This window comes from Protopterus annectens, chromosome 10.part0 (genome assembly GCF_019279795.1).
Source record: "Protopterus annectens isolate FY-2018-M chromosome 10.part0, PAN1.0, whole genome shotgun sequence".
In the NCBI taxonomy this organism is placed as follows: Eukaryota; Metazoa; Chordata; order Ceratodontiformes; family Protopteridae; genus Protopterus; species Protopterus annectens.
The window spans coordinates 1055005487-1055027986 of record NC_056744.1 but is presented as its reverse complement, the minus strand read 5'-3'; the positions used below and the strand labels follow the sequence as shown (position 1 = coordinate 1055027986).

Sequence of the window (22500 nt, the reverse complement as noted above, 5' to 3'; positions counted from 1 at the left end):
ACTCTCTAGAAGATCTCTTCACCCTTGAGAATTCTGACATCTGTGCAGTCACTGAGAATTGGTTTAAAGCAGCAGAGAGCACACTGGCAGTGCAAAGTTATAATGCCTTCCACACATGTAGACCAGCTACTACGCAGACAGGAAGTAAAGGTGGAGATGTCTCAGTTTACATCAAAAATAAATATACATCAAGGCTGCTCAAACAGGAAAATGCACTTGAGCTTCTCCATGTTCAAATTACCATAGACAATATCCAATACCACTTCCTTGCTAGCTATAGGTCCCCCTCAATGACCCAGGAAACCCACACCATGCATTTAAACTTATTGGAAACACTCACCATCCAACCTAACACCATATTCATGGGTGACTTTAATTACCCTACTATTAATTGTGAATCATATATGACACCAAACATACAGCACAGAGATTCCTGGATATTGTAAATACAAAGTCACTGGATCAGATTTTCAATACACCAACAAGAGGTGCAACCATACTGGACCTGGTCTTCACTAATATGGGAGAGTGCTGCACACTCCTTAGTGTAATGTCTTCTCTGTTAAGGTCAGACTACAAAATGGTCTCCTTTGAAGTAAAAACAAAAACCTGTAACCCCAGCTAACCCTGGAATATTCAGGAACTGGTTTAAGGCTAACTCCGTGCTATTAAGTAATAACCTGGAAAAATGTCAAGCTCCCATAAACCCTGAGACCACTGCTGCCTATGCAGAATTGTTCAGAGAAACTCTGTACAAGCATGTTAATAGCTGCATACTGGCAGCTGTACCCACTAGGAAGAAGTACAGAACTAACTCAAAAAACAAGCCATCCTGGTGGAATCAAATATCAAAAGTCTGCATAACAGAAGGAAGAAAACCATAACAAAAATTAGGAGATGCATCACCAACAGGAGAAAAGCACTGCCATCAAAGGTAAATTTGACCTGCTGGGCCAAGGACAACCACAAGGCATTCTTTAGCTATGTCCGCAATGCAGAATTGTGTGCAGAACTCATTGTAAATTGAGTGACCTATACTGAGCCAGAGACTATAGCAAACCTACTAGCTGACAAGTTCAGCTCAAACTTTACCCCTCTCTCCCCATCAACCTTCCCACAGGAAATATCAAATATAACTCCTGCTACTTAATGTTCTCTCTAAGCCTAAGAACACTGCATCGATGGGCCCAGACAATATCCCAGGATGCCTTCTAAATAGCATGAAACATTTTCTATCATGCCATCTGGAATTGCTATTTAATGGTAGCCTTCAAACAGGCTTTGTGCCTCATGAATGGGGATCAGCAACAGTCACCTCTCTGCACAAAGGAAGACAATCTACAGACCCTGGAAACTATAGACCCAGAAGTCTCACTAGTCTCACATGCAAAGCCATGGAAAGACTTATCATGGAAATGATCATTGATGACATAGGAAATGTTCAGACACAGGGCCTGATCTAGTTTGGCTTCATGAAGGACAGGTCATGCCTACTCAACCTGGTGGACTTCTTTGAGAATGTCACCAAAGCAATGGATGAGGGCAAAATGGTTTGCACTGCCTAACTTGACCTGGGCAAGACATTTGGCACAATACTCCACTCGGGCATTGTTGACAAACCTAAAAGGTTAGGTACAGACCCTTATGTAACCCAGTGAATAGCCAGCTGCTCACAAACAGGACCCAGGAAGTTAGAATTGAGTAGTCCACCTCTACAAAGAGGCCAGTCACAAGTAGAGTCCCATAGGGGATTGGTCCTGGGACCTTTTCTTTTTGGCATTTACTTTTGGTATGTACCTAACCAGACATATCCAAAATTGGAATGTCCTCAGAGAGTTTTCACTAAAAGAATACAGGGTATATGTAAAATGTCCTATGCAGACTGCCTCAAGGCTCTATCCCTGTATTCTGTCTCCTATAGGCTGTTGAGGGGAGATCTATGCCTGGCATACATGGCATTGCCAAACCCCACTCTGATGGACGTCCTGCATATCTGCAAAACAAACAACACCAGAATTACTTGTTCTAAAGACTTAAACCTTGCCTGTGATATAAAGAGGACCTGCTGGAGGAACAGGTATGTATCCCAGACAGTACCCCTTCTCTGAAACAGGCTCCCCATCCATGTGTAGCAGAGTTCCTCCCTAACCCAATTTAAGTGTAACTTGGACAACTGGATGGGGAACAAGAAATTCATCCCTGGTTTGGCACCTATGTCTCTAATGGACACAGGCTGCCTGTAAATGGTCAATCTCCCAGGCACCTACATGTAAATGTTTCGACTCCGAAGTCCCTGCTTATGCTTATCGAGAAATTTGGAATGCATGTCTAGGTTTAAAAATGCTTTTGTGGTCATAAGCCTAGTAAAGCCCTACGAACCTTTGAACCTATGCCTTATATGCACAATAATGTCCTTCAAATGAAATATAGATATTAGACTACGACTAGTTTATTTTCTGCTTTGTTAGACACTCTGAACATGTCTGTAAGGAGTAATATAAACTCAAAATACTTCCCATTTCTCCCTCTTGTCTGTCTCAAAGCATGAAGAACATGCTATTTGCATGACTAAAGTACCCAGATAGTGTAAGGGATACAAAGGCTGGCCATCTGGTTCAGTAATTTTATGTCTGACTACAATGCCAAACATTGAGGTTCTTTATGGATCCTAGGAAGCCTGAAAACGTAGGTAGGTATGGGATAAAGGGAAAGGCTGAGCCCCTGTGTTTTACTCTTTCTTTGAGAGGGCTAGGGGCTGCTCTCCTTGCTCTAGTAACTCTTATTGGTGAATATGAGTAGCAGAAGGAGTATTCAACGAAAGGAGAAAAACAGATGGCGGCGTAGGATGATGCCAGCTCATGCATGCTGTCTGGGAACAAAGAGAACATGAGTTGGATACCTCGTCTCGCACACATCAAACCTTAACTTTATTTTTCCTACCAGCTACACAAAAGTGCCATTTATTTTTCTTTAAACATTCACTCAGACCTGCTCTTCAGAGGATAGTTCTCACACCTGGAAAGGGTATGTTCCCCAGATAAGTAAGTTTCTGCCATTGGGCAGCAGCCCATGTATTGAACCATAGAGCCCAGCCAACGTAGGGCTGCACCAAAAGACAAGGACTGTTCCATGTTGATAAACACAGTTTCCTTTCTCTTCTGATCCACAAGATTTTTTTTTTTGGACATACACGATAAATGTGATTACTGAGGAGAGAAAAGAGTTTCTAAAGCTACAGGCTTTACGTATCCAGGGCTATGAGGAAGATGGAACAACAAACAGTGATAATTTATAAGATACACATTAAGGCTTTTTAACTTTTGGTTGAAGCATGTCACTTCAGTCATGTAGAGAGTGCTGAACATCCATATCGTTGACTTTCCAAAATGCTAATACAGAGAACTTTGAAACAGAAAGATACATATATATGTCAGCTCCATTAAGAAAGTCATGCAGAAAGTTGTGCACTCAAAAGCAGTAAACCCAGAAGTCTGGCAGTATAACAATTTACAGCCTTGCTCTAAAGTCTTGCACTACAAAAAACAAAAAACAACAAAAAACAGGCAATCATTTTATCAAACAGGAATGCAAGTAAAGTAATGTTAAAAGACAGAGCTCCTGCTGGCAGACTCATACCAGAGATATTGACTTTCACATGCATTAAACGCCTCTAGGCTAGTAATCAGCCAATTAAGTGATACTGCAGTCATGTACTTTATTCTTAATGCATCTGCATTATGCATTTATGGAGCTATATCAATGTCCTGCTTGTCGGCATTTTGGAGAGTCATGGATATGAATGTTCAACATTCTCTTTGTAATCAGCTACCAGTCTAAATTAACCTTCAAATAAAGTTAGAAAGCCACACATTTGTTTTTTTTATGCTCTCACTTCTATTCTTCTTGGCATAATTTTGATAGCCAGCGGTTGCACAATTCCATTGCTAACTGTTCATTCTTTTTTCTCAGACAGTTTTATAAATATATTAAATTATACCTAAGATCCCCGTACTAGTACCTTCCTGTCCAGAATCCTACCCAACAGCCACTTCCCAACTGCTACTCTGTGGTTTTAGTTATGCATTTATTCGATCCATCAGTGTACTTTTTGAGACATTACATCATTGTGCCATTAGTTCTTACTGCTTATGTTTATTTTTAGAGGACATGTATTACATTATTAAGTGTACATGTCAAACTTTGCAGTTTTTCAGCTGTTGCAGCTCTTCCTTCATGCATCTTTTCTACATAATTTCAGTTCCAAAAACCATTGCATATTTATTTTATTTTGCTAGGACCCCTTGCTGTAGGATATTTACAAGGATTCATAGTTTCTTCCCAAACCTGCTGCTGACAGCCATTGCCTTATGCCATTTTTACAACTGATTATGGTTACACTCCTGTATGGATTTCCTTGGTTGTACAGTTTCGGACACATGCACATTTTTCACTTCTCTCTGTGCTAATTTTTGCAGCCATGCATGTGCAGTCGTTCCTAGGTTGTTGACACCACTTACTTTTGTTTAGATTTCCTTTAGCATATGCTGTAGCCCTGTCTGCATTCTCCAGCTGTACTGGTTGTCAAAAAGACTTGACTTGGTCACCTTTTAGAGCCCAATGATTAATACCTGCTAATCAGCAGACGCCAGGGTTCTTCCCTCCTGTTCAGATACAAATGTCTAACAGATTCTGCTTTCATTTTTTTTGGTCAGTTTTATGAAGAAACTGACTGTAATGCAGTAGACTAGAAGGTGCCATGGTCACATGGTCCACATCTGTTTGCTCATAGTATATATTGCAGTTACATGGATTGTCTCTGCTACAGACCGGTATATCTTATTGTTTTTATGTTTTACTCTGTGAACTTGTATCATATCAAGTAGTGTGTGTTGTGTTAGCTGTTCTTCCTGCATTGTTATGTTAAACCAGATGACTAAATTGTGATCAATGTCAATATACACTTTGTACAGTTCTACTAGAAGAGACTGATTTGAGCATCTTTACTTTGATATATTACTGTATAATTCATCCTTCATTGTCACTACTGTGCAATGTACAATTTACTTACAGTATGCATATGGAACACACTAAATATTTACCTTCTCTTTAAGATATAGAATAAAATACTGCATTTAAATCAAGGACATAGTTATTGTTCAGCATTGTAATAAGAGAATGACTTGTTGCTTCCCTTTTTTTAATTTGCCGGAGTACAATAGCCACATACAATTTATTTTAGGAGCAATGACTACACAGTGTTTTTTCACATAATGCATCTACCAGTGGTACATTAGAATGCCTTTTAATGTCTGAGAAATTATTCTCTGAAACAAATGCTGTAAATTTCTCTTGTATTTGAGAATTCAGATATGTCTTCAGTGTCTAATTCCCCAACTACATTTCTTCAGCAAACAATGTAAGCTTTAGATTCTCAGCATTCCATTAAAAAAACATTACATCCTTTAAGAACGCACACTTATTCATTCAGTACTTAAAAAAAGCAAACTGCTGTAACTTACTATATGAATCAACTTTTGGAAACTTTACCCAGAGCAAATTGCTCTCTCTGCTTTCAAACACGTTAGCAACATAGAATCACATATTCTGAATGATATACAGTTACATAATATATTAATGTGGTGAGCATGGTGTAGCATGTGGGAAATGTCTGATAATTCTGGTTACTAGTTCAAGGCAGCATGCAGTTTTCATTCAACAGCTAGCGCATCTGCAAGTCAGCCACAGATAAAGGAAAGTGCACTATTACTAGCAAGCTTGTTAACGAAGTCCTTTTAGTGACTTACGATTAATCAATATGCTGGAATTGTCAGTGCCCATTATGTTAGTAGCAACGCACGTATAATTCCCAAAGTTCCCTTCTGTTACATTAGAGATGGTAAGAACAGATCTTGATTTGTAGTCCTTTATAGTAATCCCTTGTTGACCATTGAATAGTCTGAAAAAAATAATAACAATAATTAAATTTATAATTAAAATGGAAAACTTCTAGACATGTTAAAACAGCATTAATACTGAAGAAACTATATTATTTTATTCTTGCCTTTTTTAAAGAAATGATAGTGCCTGTTAATCAGAAAAAACTAACTAATTAATATAGGTTTTAATGTCCACCATGCAATACTGTCCAATTAATACCTTTAGGGTAAGATTCAGAAAGTCTGTCCTTAAGCATAACCAAGACATTCTGAAGCACTGCATACAGATGGTCAGACTCAGAAAACATGGAGACTGAGCAAAATGTCATTATGTAGAAAGTTACAGTGTACAAGTAGTTTCTAATTTAGATGTCCAAAAGATAGCACCCAGCACGACCTAATGCTCACTAGTGATGCTAATTATTTCTAAAAATGTTACTGATTTGCTTATCATCAGGCAAATGAAATATGTGTTAGTGAAGAATACAAAAAAATCAAGCATTACCCAGAAATATAGCTGTCTTCATGAAATACTAATGATATGTTTTATGTACCTTATGAAGTCAGTACAAGGATAAACAGCTCCCATGATAACATGTAGGGTTGCCCTGCAGATCCTTCATATCTAGGGATTCCTGTATACGTAGCAAGATGTCAGGCAATTAGCACAGGAGGATTAACTCTATGAGTTTTTAACAACTAGCTTCTTGTCATTCAGAGTTTATTCCATCGCCCTCCATTTGTATGTGACTGAGCAAGACACCTAACCATAAAGTTCTTCTAGACTGAGTCTGAAAAATGTCCATTTGCATGAGTGGTCTAATGAAATAAACAAACATATATAAAAAGCAAATAAGTTGATAGCAGCACTCTGAGTCTGGTATCGGAGATTTAAGAGCTGTGAACTGCACTGACTACAAACTCTCAGGTTAGACTAGAGTACTGTCAGTCTGAATGTAGAGCAGTCTATTGGATGTAAGTGGTAGCACTGTATTAACTGATAGGTTGTCACCAGTATCCTCAATGGCAATGGATATTTGGTAAATACATACCATAACTTCACAGTGCCATAAAGGACCATCAGCAACAGATGTATAGTCATAGAAAGCACAGAACTAGCAGGTCCTTCAGTTTTAGAAGATGCTGGATAGTTCTACGAAATCAGTGGATGGGAACAAATTAGCAACAGAGAACATTAGAGAATAAGGAGGACATGTTCGTTCAGAGCTAAGTTCAGACCTAGCAAGTTGCTAAGGATGTCTTTGGAATCTTAAATCAATGTGATTGTAATAGTCTCAAAGCAATCAATGCCACTAAATGTGAAGTAGATGCTGTTACCCAGTCTGTTTCAATGAATAATCCACAAAACACAACCTTGGCATTAAAAGCATAGAAGGAGTGCACTACTGTCCTTGGTCTGGGTCTCCAACCTCCACACCTAAATTAGATTCCACACTGTCCACTTACAGAGCCACACCACTCTCTCCATGAACCAATGTCTCCCAGGGCCCCTCTATCCACAGTAACTACCTTTCACTCAACGTATTTTTCACATTCACACACATGCACAAAATGTCCATGGAAAGCTGTTAAATCCTCCAGTTCCACACAGATTTCTTCCTTGGCCTGTGTAGTACCCATCTCTGAAGAAAGTCTGGTATGCTTTGATTGTGCCACTTGATATCTCTTTTACAGGTAGTTGGCTGAAGCAGTCTCAAAGATAAGACACGTGTTATTCCTCACTGTAAATGGTTACCCTCTTCTCAATTAAGCAATAGTGCATAAATACTCTTGTAATAAATAAATATCAACCACAAAAGCTTAAAGGTAATTAAAATAGGTTTTACTTAAATAATAAAGAAAATAGCATAAATACCAAATAACATATACATATGTTAGCAGACAAAAATAAAAAAGATTAAAGTAAAGTACAATAAATGGATAGAATGTAAACAGAAACATCTAACTCTAGCTACCTAAGTTTTCTAGCTAGCTGCCAGGAGTATTGTACCTTAAAATGACTAGCTAATTTCCTAATTTCATGGAGTCACAATATTATAAATAAAGTCCTTGTATGACTTCATTGTTGCTTCGGATACTGGTCACAACCAGCTGGTACCACACCTATCACAACAGTAAGAGTTTGTCCCAATGTCTTCAAATCTGTTTCTTCTTTACTTGCATCCAAAATGGGTCTTAAAATGTTCAATCACAATTGCATTCCAATGCTGTTCCATGCTCGTCTGTTGTCTTAGGAGAAGGTTCCAACCTGTCTGTGAACTAGCCCCAAACTCTGTCCTTTAACATCTGGACAAATAAAAGTGTTTGTTAGGTAACATATACATTGCGAATCAACATGTCAGAAACAGAGGAGAAAAACAACATACAAAGAGAAATCCATTTACTTTTAGCCTGGCATCACCTCTGGGTTCACAGGGATGTAATAATAAATCCATACTATGGCTACCATACTATATCTCTAAAGCACAAACTGTAACTGGTGACATATTCACAGTTCTATTAGTCACCTTTGCATCTCCAATGGCATTGCTGCAACATCTTTTGATCAAGATGTTAGCGACAGTAACAGCCATGAGAAGTCACTATAAAGGCAATCCTTCAATGGGTGTCATTGTTACTGGTATCAGTGGTATTCTCTTGTATGACTGTTATTGTGCCAAATGGAAAATGAATGATAGTTAGATGAGCTGTGACTGTAAGCATGTGTGTCTCCTGGCTGCACTCCCATATACAGCTGCAAGGGTGCAGCACAACATGTGCCAAACAGGGCCACAGATAGTCCTGTAGTAGCATTTGCCAATCTTCAGAGAGACACACTACAACTGTCCATGTTGTTGTGAAAAATCCAATGCATAAGAACAAAATATACATGCTGGTATTAATACAATCACAGATCCTGTGTGTGTAAGTCAAACATGTCAGTGTCCTGGTTTGCACTGTCCATCGTGTTCATAGGTTCATAGGTAGGTACTAGGCTATCGGCCCTAGGGCCCATACAAGCCTAGCCAAAAAATGTACCCTGGCTTTCGCCACCCAAGAAAATTATTTTCCTATGCCCCTGTCGAGCAGAGCCACAGAAATGATCCCCGGGGTGAATTTCCCATTTCCCATCCAATCATCAAGATTTTTCTTGAAGAGTGCTAATGAGGAGCTCTGTTTGACATAAATAGGTAGTCTGTTCCAAAGTATGGGAAGTCTCTGGGACAGGAATCTATCCCTCCAGCATGTTCTGTTTATTGTGGTGACAAGGTTACGGTCCCTAGAGCGTATGGCTCAGAGGGATTGGGATTTCTTTAAGTGGAGCATGTCCAACAGCTCTGGGTTTGACATAGCTTTGTATGTTAGGCAGAGATCACCCCTGAGTAGGCGATATGTGATGGAGTAAAGCTGTAGTTTTTTAAGACGGTCTGCATAGGGCATCTGTTTGAGGCCAGTAATCCTCTTTGTGAGGTATTTCTGTGGTCTTTCCAGTTGTTGTAGATGTCTTGTGAGGTACATACCAAAAGGGGCGTTGTACTCTATAATGGGTCTAATGAGTGATGAGTAGAGGGGAACAATGACCTCTTTTTTTCTAGATGAGAATCTTTTTGTGATGAGATGAGCCACGTAGAAGGATTTCCTGACCACTGTGGTGATGTGATTATCAAAGGAGAGACTACTGTCCGCCTGTGTCCCAAGGTCTCTTATCACATTTTCAGCATTAAGTAGACTACCAGCTATGTGGTAGTTCATGGGTACAGAGTTTTTACCAAAGGGGATGACAATACACTTTTTGGCATTAAGCTTCAGGCCATGGCTTTGACACCAGGTATCTGTCTTAGTGAGGCCCTTTTGTAGTTTGTCCACATCGTTAGGAGTTTCGATTATGGCTCCTAGTTTGCAGTCATCTGCAAACTTTGTTAATAAAGACCTTCTGTGTTGGCCTGCACTTCAGAGAAGTAGCTACCAAACAGGAGAGGACCCAGGACTGAACCCTGTGGTACTCCACTTGTCACTGGTCTAATGTCGGATTTGGAATCCGCTACTTTCACAGTGTGGGTTCTGTCCGTGAGCCAGTTGGCAACCCATCTTATGACATAGGGATTTATACCTAGTTTAGTGAGCTTATCTATAATTCCAGAGTGGGGGATGGTGTTGAAAGCCTTGGCGAGATCTAGATAAGCTGTGTGAACCATTTTACCATCATCTATGGCTTTGGTGACTGCTTCAAAGAAGTCAATCAGGTTTAGGAGACATGATCTGCCTTTTACAAATCCAAACTGAGTAGGGTCCAGAGTTTGGAGATTACCAATGTCTTTGTTTATGAGTAACATGATGATACGTTCCATGGCCTTGCAGACCAAGCTCGTCAGGCTAATGGGGCGGTAGTTCCCGGGGTCCGTCATGGCTCCATCTTTGTGGAGTGGGATAACTGTCACGGTGTGCCATTCAGTGGGTACAAAGCCTGAGGTGAGGCTATGATTGAACATGGTACTTAGGTAGGGTGCCAGTTCATTCTGTAGTTCATGTAGAACGCAGCCTGGGATATTGTCAGATCCCATGGATGCTGTGTTCTTGGCTTTGGAGAGTGTGTTTTTTACCTGTGCAGCTGTGATTATAGGAACTTTGCATTCTTCCGGTATAGAGATGGGCCCTCTAGGGGGTGAGAGGGGGGTAAAGTTAGCACTGAACCTATCTGCTAGGATGTTGGCAATATCAGTTGGTTCTGCATATTTAGTGCCATTATGCTGCAACTCAGAACAGATCTGAGTGTTCCCATTTAGATTCTTGACTTAGCTATAGAATGCTTTGTGGTTGTCTTTAGAGTCAGTGGCAATTTTGTTTTCGTAACTAGCTTTGGAGGATTTTATGAGGGATCTCAGCTTCTTACTGAGGTTGGCCAGGGAGTTCCTCCAGTCATGGGATTTTACTCTTTTTTGCAACAGTTTCTTTCTTCTTTTGTAGAGTTTGTTTATGGCAGAGGACCACCAGATTGGCTTCCTTTTTTTGGAGGATAACATCTTGGTTCTATTAGGGATAGCATGATCCATGCACTCGTGTAAGTGCTTATAAAGTGCATTTGTGTAGGATTTGGCAGTCATACCTCTATTGTCCGTCTGCATGGGTGTCATGAAGTTTGCCACCTCTGTCTTAAGAAGTGTGAAGTTGGCTTTTGAGAAGTGTTTTACGATGGTTTCCCTAATTGGGGCTGGGGGTGGGATGTGGATGTCTAGGCTGATTAGCTTGTGGTCGGATCTGACCAACGAGGAATTGACCTCTGGTGTGGAACACTGGTTTCCCATGTTAGTGATGACCAGGTCTTGGATATTGCTGCCCCTGGTGGGGGTGTGAATAAGTTGATCCAAGGCACTGGAATTTATGAATTCTAGAAAACATTGAGCAAAAGCGTTGGTACATGAGTAGTTTTCCCAGTTAATGGTGGGTTAGTTGAAATCACCCATTATTAGGGTGTTGGGTTGTACCCTAATACTTTCCAGTGTATCAAGAAATGAGGAGTGTGAATCCTGGGGCATGGTGGGGGGTCTGTAGCAAGCTACAATTTGGATTGTGGTCTTGCCCAGAGTTAGTTGCACTTGGATAATCTCGGATGCATTATGCTGTGCAACTAGCCTGGAGGTGTGGATATCCTTAATGAATATGGACACGCCTCCACCTTTAGTGCTTCTTTCTGGGTTAGGTGGCCGGAAGGTGTGGTATGAACTGAAGCCTGGTAATGCAGGGGTGCTCTCTGGAGCTTTGAACCATGTCTCTGTCACTGCACAGATGTCAATGTTCTCCATTTAAAGGAGTGCCTCGAGGGAGTGCATTTTGAGGTTTAGACTTCTAGCATTGAGTAGCATTACCCTCAGATTTTGCTTGTACTGGTTATGGTGGTGAATTTGTCATTTGAACCTTGCCTGAAAAAGGCACTATAGGGGTGGCAAGAGTCTTGGCCAGTATCCGGAATCCTAAGAAATAAGCAATTTCTCACCAAAGCAGCAAAGATTTCAATAGCAAATTCCCACCTTATCTCCACCCTACTTTATGCCTCTCCAATATATACCAACCTAAGGCAATGTGATCTAAACAAGCTAGAGACCTGCTACAACAAAATCGCCAAATTCGCCACAGGGGCATCCTACCGTAGTCACCACTGTCTCTCACTTGCTGAACTGGGCTGGCTTGAACTCCCTCACCTCCTTCAGTGGTATCAACTCTCACTCACCCACAAACTAGTAAGCCATCCACTAAATGTCCCATCCCTCCAGAATCTACTCCAACCCTATCGCACCACCAGACCACTAAGATCCAGCAGCAAAAATCACTTGCAGATCACTAAAGCCAATAACTCTGCTGGTGAAGCACTATTCTCTTGCACCATAGCTAAATTATGGAACTCACTCCCACCCACAATTACCTCCATACCATCATGCACCCACTTCAAAACTTTACTAAAAGCACAACTAAAAACATGCTGGCTATGCCCTTGCAACTCCCACTCTAATATCATCCACCCCATCCAACCACTACCTTTCTTTCCACTCCACTAACTACCTTGATTATAGCAAGCTCAGATGCTCATAAGCCAGTACTTATTATACAGCACAAACTTCTTCTTCTTGTAACATTTGTTAATGTCTGCTATGCACCTCACAGATAAAGATTCTAGTTGTCTACTGATGTACTATGTTCTTCATCTGTAAATATGTTGTAAGTAATTGCTATGTAAATTGTTATTCACTATGTAATCCAATGTATATACTGTCTGTTTATTTTAACTGTGGAGCTTTTCTCCCCGGGTCTCCGCTGAAAATGGACCTACGTCCAGTCGGACATTCCCGGTCAACAAATTTAAATAAATAAACAAATAAATAATAAACAAATAAATAAATAACTAAGGGCGACAGGTGCAGGCCATCTCTGGCAAAGCATCGTGGACTGTCGATCATGTCATCCCAGGCAGACAAATACTGGATCCCCTTAGAATGACACCAGAAGCTTAGCCAATTGTTGAAGTCAATCATTTTGTCCTTGTACTGTGGTATCATTCTGGGTGATGGCAGGATGCTACTCAGGGTTAGGGTCATACCTGCCTGGGATACAAGATCGGAGAGCTCCTCCATGTGTCTTTTCATGTAGTCCAGGGAGGTACGTCTCAGGTCATTCACACCAACATGGACAATGACAGTGTCATATTTGTACTTATTGTGGAGTGACCTGAGTGCACGCGTTATGTGGCAGATCCTGGCACCTGACAGGCAGCTTACAGCAACTTTCTCCTTGTTTAGTCTAGTGAGTGGAACATCAGTGTGCCTGACTATAGAGTCACCTATGACTAGAGTGTTGGGTACGTTGTTATGCCTTATGGCCTGTGGTTGAGTAGCACACTGAGTTTGTGTATATATGGCATACTATTAAAATGAAGAACGGAGATGCTCTGCAGATGGAAAACCAAAATACAGATGTCTGATTTTCCTTATTGCTGAATTTATTAATTTATTTATTTCACATTTGTTAACTGGGTTGGTCCAGCTGAGTTACAAAAAAACAGTTTTCAGTGGAGACCTGAGGAGAAAAGTTCCAGTAATGTCTACAGCAATAAAAAGTAAAAGAAACATTATACATAAGATAAAATAGAGTACAAACTGAAATGCCAGTATACAGAACAAATTATAGTTGTCACATATGAAAGTGTAAGTACTAAAAATGTAAATATGCAAACAGTTTAGTCACAGTGCTGAAAAGCTAGCATGTTCTAATATTTATAAGAATTAGAAGTAGTGCCAAGACACTTCCTAAGTAGAGGTTGTAGAATGTGAATAGACAGTGAACATCTCTGTGTTTGAAAGTTTATATCAGCGACTGCACAGTGCATTCACTAATATGAACTCGAAGTACTGCACACACATCACGTTACAGTGTGGTTTGGGACATTCATCCCTTTCCTCACTGTAGTGTGATCTCAGACATGAAATATATAGTTAGCAGGGGGAGGGGGACTTACCCCCCTGCATAAATGTGATGTGAGGTGTAGGAGTTTCATCATTTTACTGAGCTCCTATATGGACATCATGTGATCTCTTTGGTGACAATGTCGAATCTGCTGAATTCATTCAGCAGATTTGACATTGTTGATCTGAAATGTATTTTTAATTTCGTTTTTTTTCAGTGTTACTACTGCATCATTTGCTAGAGTTAAAATGACAAAAGTATCAGTGGTCTTTACCTATGGGACACTCATTTACTTGTGAACTAAAAGAAAGAATACAAAAGTGTTGGCTCTGTGATAAACTCTATGTAATTCAGATGTCATACAGAGTCGACTCTGATGAAGCCTTGAATTGGAAGGTGAAAACACTCAGTCATTTTATTCTGTCAGCATTAAACTGTGTTCTCTAAGCTACAGTGTTCGGATATTTTTTATTTTATTTTATTTTATTTTGATTTATTAGTCTCTGGGTTATGTGCCTGTCCCTCCAGTACATTCTGTTGATTATAGTAATGAGTTTGAGGTCTCTGGAGCATGTGGTGTGGAGGGATTGGGACTTCTTTAGATGTAGCATTTCTAATAGAGCTGGGTCAGACATGGCTTTGTAAGTCAAGCAGAGATCGCCTCTAAGTAGGCGATATGAGACAGAGAATAGTTAAAGTTTTTTGAATCTGTCCATATAGGACAAGTTTTTAAGGCCTAGGATTCTCTTTGCAAGGTACTTTTGTGGCCTCTCCAGTTGTGGCAGGTGTCTAGTGAGATACATGCCAAATGGGGCATTGTACTCAATGATTGGCCTAATGAGGGAATAGAGGGAAACAATGACCTCTTTCTTCCTGGATGCAAAACCCTTAGTAATGAGATGTGCCACACAGAAGGACTTCTTGACCACAATGGCAATATGGTGATCAAAAATGAGGTTGCTGTCAACCTGTGTTCCCAGATCTCTTATAATGCCTTCTGTGTTTACTGGACTACCATTGATGTGGTAATTCATGGGAACCAAGTTTTTCCCAAAGGGAATAATGACACATTTTTTTGGCATTGAGCTTAAAGCCTTGGTTCTAACACCAGTCGTTGGTCTCAGTGAGGCCAATCTGTAGGATGTCAACATCACTTGGGGAGTTAATAATAGCTCCCAACTTGCAATTGTCTGTGAACTTTGTCAGCCAGAGTCCCTTTGTGTTGGCCTGGACTTCAGAGAAGTAGATACCAAACAGGAGAAGACCCAGGACTGAATCCTGTGGGACTCCACTTGTGACTAGTCAGCAGTCTGACATGGAGTAAGCTACTTTCACACTCTGGGTTCTATCTGTGAGCCAGTTTGCAACTCATCTAGTGATATAAGGGTTGATGCCTAGCTTAGTGAGTTTTTCTATGATTCCTGAGTGGGGAATGGTATCAAAGGCCTTGGCCAGATCAAGGTAGGCTGTATAAACCACCTTGCCTTTATCCACAGCTCTGGTGACTGACTTAAAGAAGTCAACCAAGTTGAGCAGGCATGATCTAGCTTTCACAAAACCAAATGGTGTGGGATCCAGAGTTTGGTGATTTCCTATATCCTTGTTTATTAGGTCCATTATGATGCATTCCATAGCTTTGCATATCAAACTCATCAGACTAATGGGGCGATAGTTCCTAGGGTCTGTAGTCGCTCCTCCTTTGTGGATAGGGATGACTGCAACAGTGCGCCATTTGGTAGGGACAAAGCCTGAGGTGAGGCTGTGATTGAACAGGGCACACAGGTGAGGTGTCAGTAGAACACAGCCAGGGATATTGTCAGTTCCCATAGAAGCTGTATTCTTGGCCTTGGATAGTGTTGTTTTAACCTGTGCAGCAGTAATACTGGGTGCCTGACAATCTACTGGTATTGTGATTGGTCCTTTTGGGGGGAGGTAAAGCTGGCACTGAATCTGTCGGCCAGTATATTGGGAATATCTGATGACTCGGTATAGGAGACACTATTGTGCAGTAGCTCAGGGCAAATCTGGGTATTGCAGTGGAGATTATTTATATAACTTTAGAAGGCCTTGTGGTTGTCTTTCCTATTTGCTGCAATTCTGTTTTCATAGCTAGCTTTAGAGGTTTTGATGAGGGATCTCAACTTTTTGTTGAGGCTGATAAGGGAGTTTATCCAGTCTTGGGACTTCACCTTATTCTGCATCAGTTTCCTCCTTCTGTTGTAGTTTGTTTATGGCAGGGGACCAAAAGATTGGCTTCCTTTTTGGGGGAGAGCATCTTGGTTCTATTGGGTATGGTGATATCCCTGCATTTATGTATGTGTTTGTACAGTGCATTGGTATATGATTCAGCAGTTATCCAACTATTTCCATTTGCATGGGTGCCGTGAAGTTAGCCACCTCTGATTTTAGGAGCCCAATGTTAGCTTAGGAGAAGTTTTTCATGGTGGTTATCTTTGCGGGGGGGGGGGGGGCTGGATTTCCAAGGTGATTCGTTTGTGGTTGGATCTAACCAGAGAGGAGATGACTATTGGTGTAGAGCAATCGTCTCCATGTTAGTAATGACCAGGTCAAGGATGTTGCTACCTCTAGTGGGGTTAAGAACGAGCTGGTTCAGGGCATTGGAATTAATGAACTCCAGGAAACATTGGGAAAGTGTGTTGGCACATGAGTAGTTTTCCCAGTTAATGGAGGGGTTGTTGAAGTCACCTAGTATGAGATTGTTAGGTTGGATCCTAATATTCTCCAGGGTGCTTAAGAACATGGAGTGTGAGTCTTGGGGCATGGTTGGGGACCTATAGCAGGCTACAACCTGAATCCCTGTCTTTCCCAATGTTAGCTACACCTGAACTATCTCTGGTGAGTTATGTTGTACTACCAGTCTGGAGGAGTGGGCATCCTTTATGAATATGGAAACACCACTGCCTTTGGAGCTTTGGTCCAAGTTCTAGGGCCAAAAGGTGTGGAATGAGTTATAGCCTGGTAGTGGAGGGGTGCTTTCTGCTGTCATGAACAAGGTCTCTGTTACTGCACAAATGTTGATGTTCTCCATTTTAAGGAGTGCTTTGAGTGACTGCATTTTGTGATTTAGACTTCTAGTGGTGAGCAGCATGATCCTCAGATTACATTTGTTTGTAGCTGTTATGGTGGTAATTTGGTCTTTGGAACACCACCTAAAAAAGGCACTATAGGGGTGGCAAGAGCCTTGGGCAGTATCTGGAAGCCCAGGGATAACCAATGCAGGCCATCTCTGGCAAAGCATCAAAGTCTGTCAATCATGTCATCCCAGGCAGACAAGTACTGGATCCCCTTAGAATGACACCAGAAACTTAGCCAATTGTTGAAATCAATCATTTCTGCTTGTACTGTGGTATCATTCTGGGTGATGATAGGATGCTGCTCAGGGCTAGGATCATACCCACCTGGGCTACATACTCTGAGAGCCCCTCCATGTCTCTTTTCATGTAGTCCAGGGAGGTATGCCTCAGGACATTTACACCCACATGTACAATGACAGAGTCATATTTGTACCTGTTGTTGAGGGACCTGAGTGCATGCGTTTGGAGCCTAGTGCCTGACAGGCAGCTGACTTTTACTTTCTTCTTATGCATCCTAGTGAGTGGGACATCAGTGTGCCTCACTATCGAGTCACCTATGACTAGTGTGTTGGGCATGCTGTTTTGCCTTAGGGACTTTGTTTGAGTGGCACACTGTTTAGGAGGGTTATGTGTCTTGTGATTAGTGTTGTGTTGTGGTGGTCAAGTGAGTTTCTGCCTTGGAAGTCTCTGCTGTTTTGGTAGATTTTTATTGAGAACCTCCACAAAGGTGGGTGTGTGGTTTGTGTTTTTATGTGAAGGCAGTGCTGGTGTGTGTTCTGGAAGGCTATGTGTTCCATGTGGTGTGGTGCAAGTGCTGACCTTCTCTTGTCCAGCTATTCTGGTCTTGGCTGGAGAGTGCGTGGCTTCCAGTTTGAATATATAAGTGCATCTCTTGCAAGTCTGAGGGTTGGGATGTAAGAGGGGAGGGTTGTTGATGTATATGAGGCAGTTGCTACATTGCCTCAGGATGCCCAAGTTCACCAATTTAATTAGAGAAAGCACAGGGAACTGACCTTTACACATGCCTGGAGGGGTGGGCATTAATAATAAGTACTGTATCTGTTTCCTTGTAGAATGTTTAGTGCTGGTAGCACTTTTGTGTGCTACAATAATTGTTACAAGAAGTCTGGTAAAGTGCTACACTAATAAGCTAATAAAAGTGAAGGAGAGGAGAGAATTAGCAGATCTAAGGGAAAAATTGAAGAGCAGACTTTGGCACCACTCAGAAGCTTATAAACAGCCAATAAACTACAATTTCTAGACCAGAAACCACTCCTCTTTTGGTAGAGAGGCTACCTAGTGCTTACTACTCCCACTGGCAAGCTAGAAGGTTTTCCTCCAAAAGAGAAAGGCTTGGGGGGGGGGCTCAGGAGCTTACAAACAGTCCTGGATAAAGCAAATCTGTATCTGGACTAGACTAGTTACAGGAAAGAAGGTGAGAATCAGCCAATAACTACAATTTGTGGGCCAGAAACCAGTCCTCTTGTGGTAGATAGGCTACTTAGTGCTTACCACTCCCACTGATAAACTAGAAGGCTTCCTTCCAACATAGAAAGGCTTGTGGGGCTCAGAAGCTTACAAACAGTCCTGTTTACAGCAAATATGTATATGGACTAGACTAGTTGCAGGAAAGGGGTGAAACAAGCACAAATGTGGGCTTTTAAATCAGAAAGTTGAAAGAAATGGAAAAAACTGCCCAAACAGCCAATAAACTACAAATTGTGGGCCAGAAACCACTCCTCTTGTAGTAGATAGGCTGCCTAGTGCTTACCACTCCCAATGATAAGCTAGAAGGCTTCCCTCCAACACAGAAAGGCTTGGGGGGCTCCAAAGCCTACAAACAGTCTTGGATACAGCAAATCTGTATCTGGACTAGACAAATTACAGGAAAAACATGAAACAAGCTCAAATGTGGGCTTTTAAACCAGAAAAGTTGAGAGAGATGGAAAAACTACCCAAACAGCCAATAACTACAATTTCTGGGCCAGAATGTTTATTTGACATACAACTATTCTTTTCCAAAATATCTAAAACATTGGGTGGTCATATATTTTTGTTTGTTTGTTTCTGTACAGGATACAAGCCCTAACACCATTATACTCTCTATCTATCTATCTATCTATCTATCTATCTATCTATCTATCTATCTATCTATCTATCTTTATCCATCTCTCTAACCTCCAGGCTAGTTGCTCAGCATAATGCATCCGAGGTTATCGAAGTGCAACTAACTCTTGGCAAAACTGCAATCCAAATTGTAGCTTGCTACAGATCCCCCACCATGCCCCAGGATTCCACTCCTCTTTTCTTGATGTACTGGAAAATATTAGGGTTCATCCAAACACCCTAATAATGGGCGACTTCAACTACCCTACCATTAACTGGGAAAACTACTCGTGTACCAACTCCTTAGCTCAACGCTTTCTGGAATTCATAAACTCCAATGCCCTGGATCAACCTATCCACACCCCCACCAGGAGCAACAATATCGTAGACCTAGTCATTACCAACATGAGTGACCGGTGTTCCACACCTGAAGTCAACTCCTCATTGGTCCGATCCGACCATAAGCTAATCACCCTTGATATCCACATCCCGCCCCCACCCCCCATTAAGGAAACCACGGTAAAAAATGTCTCCAAAGCCAACTTCATGCTTCTTAAGACAGAAGTGGTGAACTTCGTGACACCCATGCAGATGGACAATACAGTTACAACTGCTGAATCTTACACAAATGCACTCTATAAGCACTTACACGAGTGCATGGATCATGCTATCCCAAACATAACCAAGACGCTATCCTCCAAAAAAAGGAAGTCAATCTGGCGGTCCCCTGCCATAAACAAACTGTACAACAGAAGGAAGAAACTGTTGCAAAAGAGAGTAAAATCCCATGAGGGGAGGAGCTCCCTGGTCAGCCTCAGTAAGAAGCTGAGATCTCTTATAAGATCCTCCAAAGCTAGCTATGAAAACAAAATTGCCACTAAGTCTAAAGATAACCACAAAGCATTCTATAGCTATGTCATGAATCTCAATGGCAACACCCAGATCTGCTCTGAGTTACAGCACAACGGCACGAAAACTACAGAATCAACTGATATTGTCAACATCCTGGCAGATAGGTTCAGTGCTAGGTTTACCCCCCTCACCCTCTAAAGGGCCCATATCTATACAGGAAGAATGCAGAGTCCCTGTAATCACAACTATGCAGGTAAAAGCTGCACTCTTTAAAGCCAAAAACACAGCATCCATAGGACCAGGCAACATCCCAGGGTGCATTTTACATGAACTTCAGAACGAACTGGCTCCCAACTTAAGTACCTTGTTCAATAATAGCCTCACATCAGGCTTTGTGCCCACTGAATGGCGCACAGCAACAGTTATCCCACTCCACAAAAGGGGAGCCACCACTGATCCCGGGAACTATCGACCTATTAACCTGACGAGCCTGGTCTGCAAGGCCATGGAATGTATCATCATGAAACTCATTAACAGACATTGGTAACCTCCAAACTCTGGATCCCACCCAGTTCGTGTTTGTGAATGGCTGATCATGCCTACTGGACCTGATCTACTTCTTTGAGGCAGTCACCAAAGCTGTAGATGAGGGTAAGGTGGTTCACACAGCCTATCTTGACCTCGCCAAGGCTTTCGACACCATCCCCCATTTTGGAATTATAGCTAAACTCACTAAACTAGAAATAAATCCCTACATCACAAGATGGGTTGCCAACTGGCTCACTGACAGAACCCACACTGTAAAAGTTGTAGACTCCAAATCTGACCTCAAAGCAGTGACAAGTGGAGTGCCACAGGGTTCTGTCCTGGGACCTCTCTTGTTTATCTACTTCTCTGAAGTACAGGATAACACAGAAGGCCTCTGGCTAATGAAGTTTGCAAATGACTGCAAACTAGGAGACATAGTCAAGTCCCCAAATGATGTGGACATCCTACACAAGGGCCTCGCTGATACAGATGCCTGGTGTCAGAGCCATGGCCTCAAGCTCAATGCCAAAAAGTGAAGTGTCATCCCCTTTGGTAAAACCTCTGTACCCATGAACTACCACATAGGCAGCAATCTACTTAACACCAAATGTGTGATAAGAGACCTTGGGACCCAGGTGGACAGTAGTCTCTCCTTTGATAGTCACATCACCACAGTAGTCAGGAAGTCCTTCTACATGGCACACCTCATCATAAAAGGGTTCTCATCCAGGAAAAAATAGGTCATTGTTCCTCTCTACTCAACACTCACTAGACCCATTATAGAGTACAATGCCCCTTTTGGAATGTACCTCACAAGACATCTGCAGCAGCTGGAAAGGCCACAGAAGTACTTCACAAAGAGGATTACTGTCCTCAAACAAATGCCCTACACCGACCATCTCAAAAAACTCCAGCTTTACTCCATAGCATATTGCCTTCTCCGAGGTGATCTCTGCCTAACATATAAAGCTATGTCAAACCCAGAGCTGTTGGACATGCTACACCTAAAGAAATCCCAGCCCCTCTGAGGTACACGTTCTAGGGACCTAAACCTTGTCACCACAATAATCATGACATGCTGGAGGGATAGATTCCTGTCCCAGAGACTTCCCATACTCTGGAACAGGCTACCCATCTATGTCAAGCAAAGTTATTCATTAGCACTCTTCAAGAAAAATCTTGATGAGTGGATGGGAAATAGGAAATACACCCTGGGGATCACTTCTGTGTCTTTGTTCAACAGTGGCACTGGAAAATAACATTCTTGGGTGGTGTAAGCCAGGGAACCTTGTTGGCTAGACTTATGTAGGCCCTTGGTCCGATAGCCTAGTACATACCTATGAACCTATGAACCTATATGTGTATTATGTATATTGGAGAGAAAAGTGAGAATAAGGCATCATTTCTCACTCATCTCTGACTGCCATTATAAGATGTAAACAATTTTTAGAAAAAGTGTTCTAAGCATCGATCAACTGGTTGCCAGAAAACAATAGAAATTATTTGCATAAAATGCTCCAACTTATCTGGCTAAACTCACCATTGTGTCAGTTGCTTTTATTCTACAACTATTCATATATTATATCCAAATGTTTCCTTTAACTCCACTCTTTCTCTCTAATCATGCTGTCTGACCTTTATTATCCTACAGTGTTACCATTCCACTTACACTAAGTCCTTCTGTGCAAACAGCTCCAATAATCTTCTCTTTCATAATGCCACCCTGCTATCCTGTCTCTTCCTTACTGTGATCTTCTCCACTGTCATTAATACCCAGTTATCCCTCATTCTCTTTACACACCAAGTATTTTACACTGCTTTGTAACTATCCATTTGACCATCTGTAGAACAAAATGAAAATCAGTAGGGAGCGTAACAGACCCTCCCCCCTTCCTAGGCCCTTGACATTCCCAAAGCTCGTTTTCCCCAAGGACTCAAATTCAATTTCCCTCCCCGTTCCTCTTTCCTCTCCTTTTTTTTTTCTAATACAAGAAATCCTTTCCCTCGCCCTGTATTTCTCCCGGAAGAAA

The 22500-nt window shown here is 41.5% G+C and overlaps 1 protein-coding gene across 2 annotated transcripts in view; it reads right to left on the bottom strand.

Moving 5' to 3' along the window:
* NEGR1 (neuronal growth regulator 1) overlaps positions 1-22500 on the bottom strand; it is a 3526818-nt gene that overhangs the window by 876784 nt on the left and 2627534 nt on the right. For both annotated transcript variants that reach the window (XM_044085807.1, XM_044085808.1), the window contains exon 6: positions 5805-5956. In XM_044085807.1, the coding sequence (XP_043941742.1) occupies positions 5805-5956 (152 nt within the window). The remainder of the gene's footprint in view (positions 1-5804; positions 5957-22500) is intronic.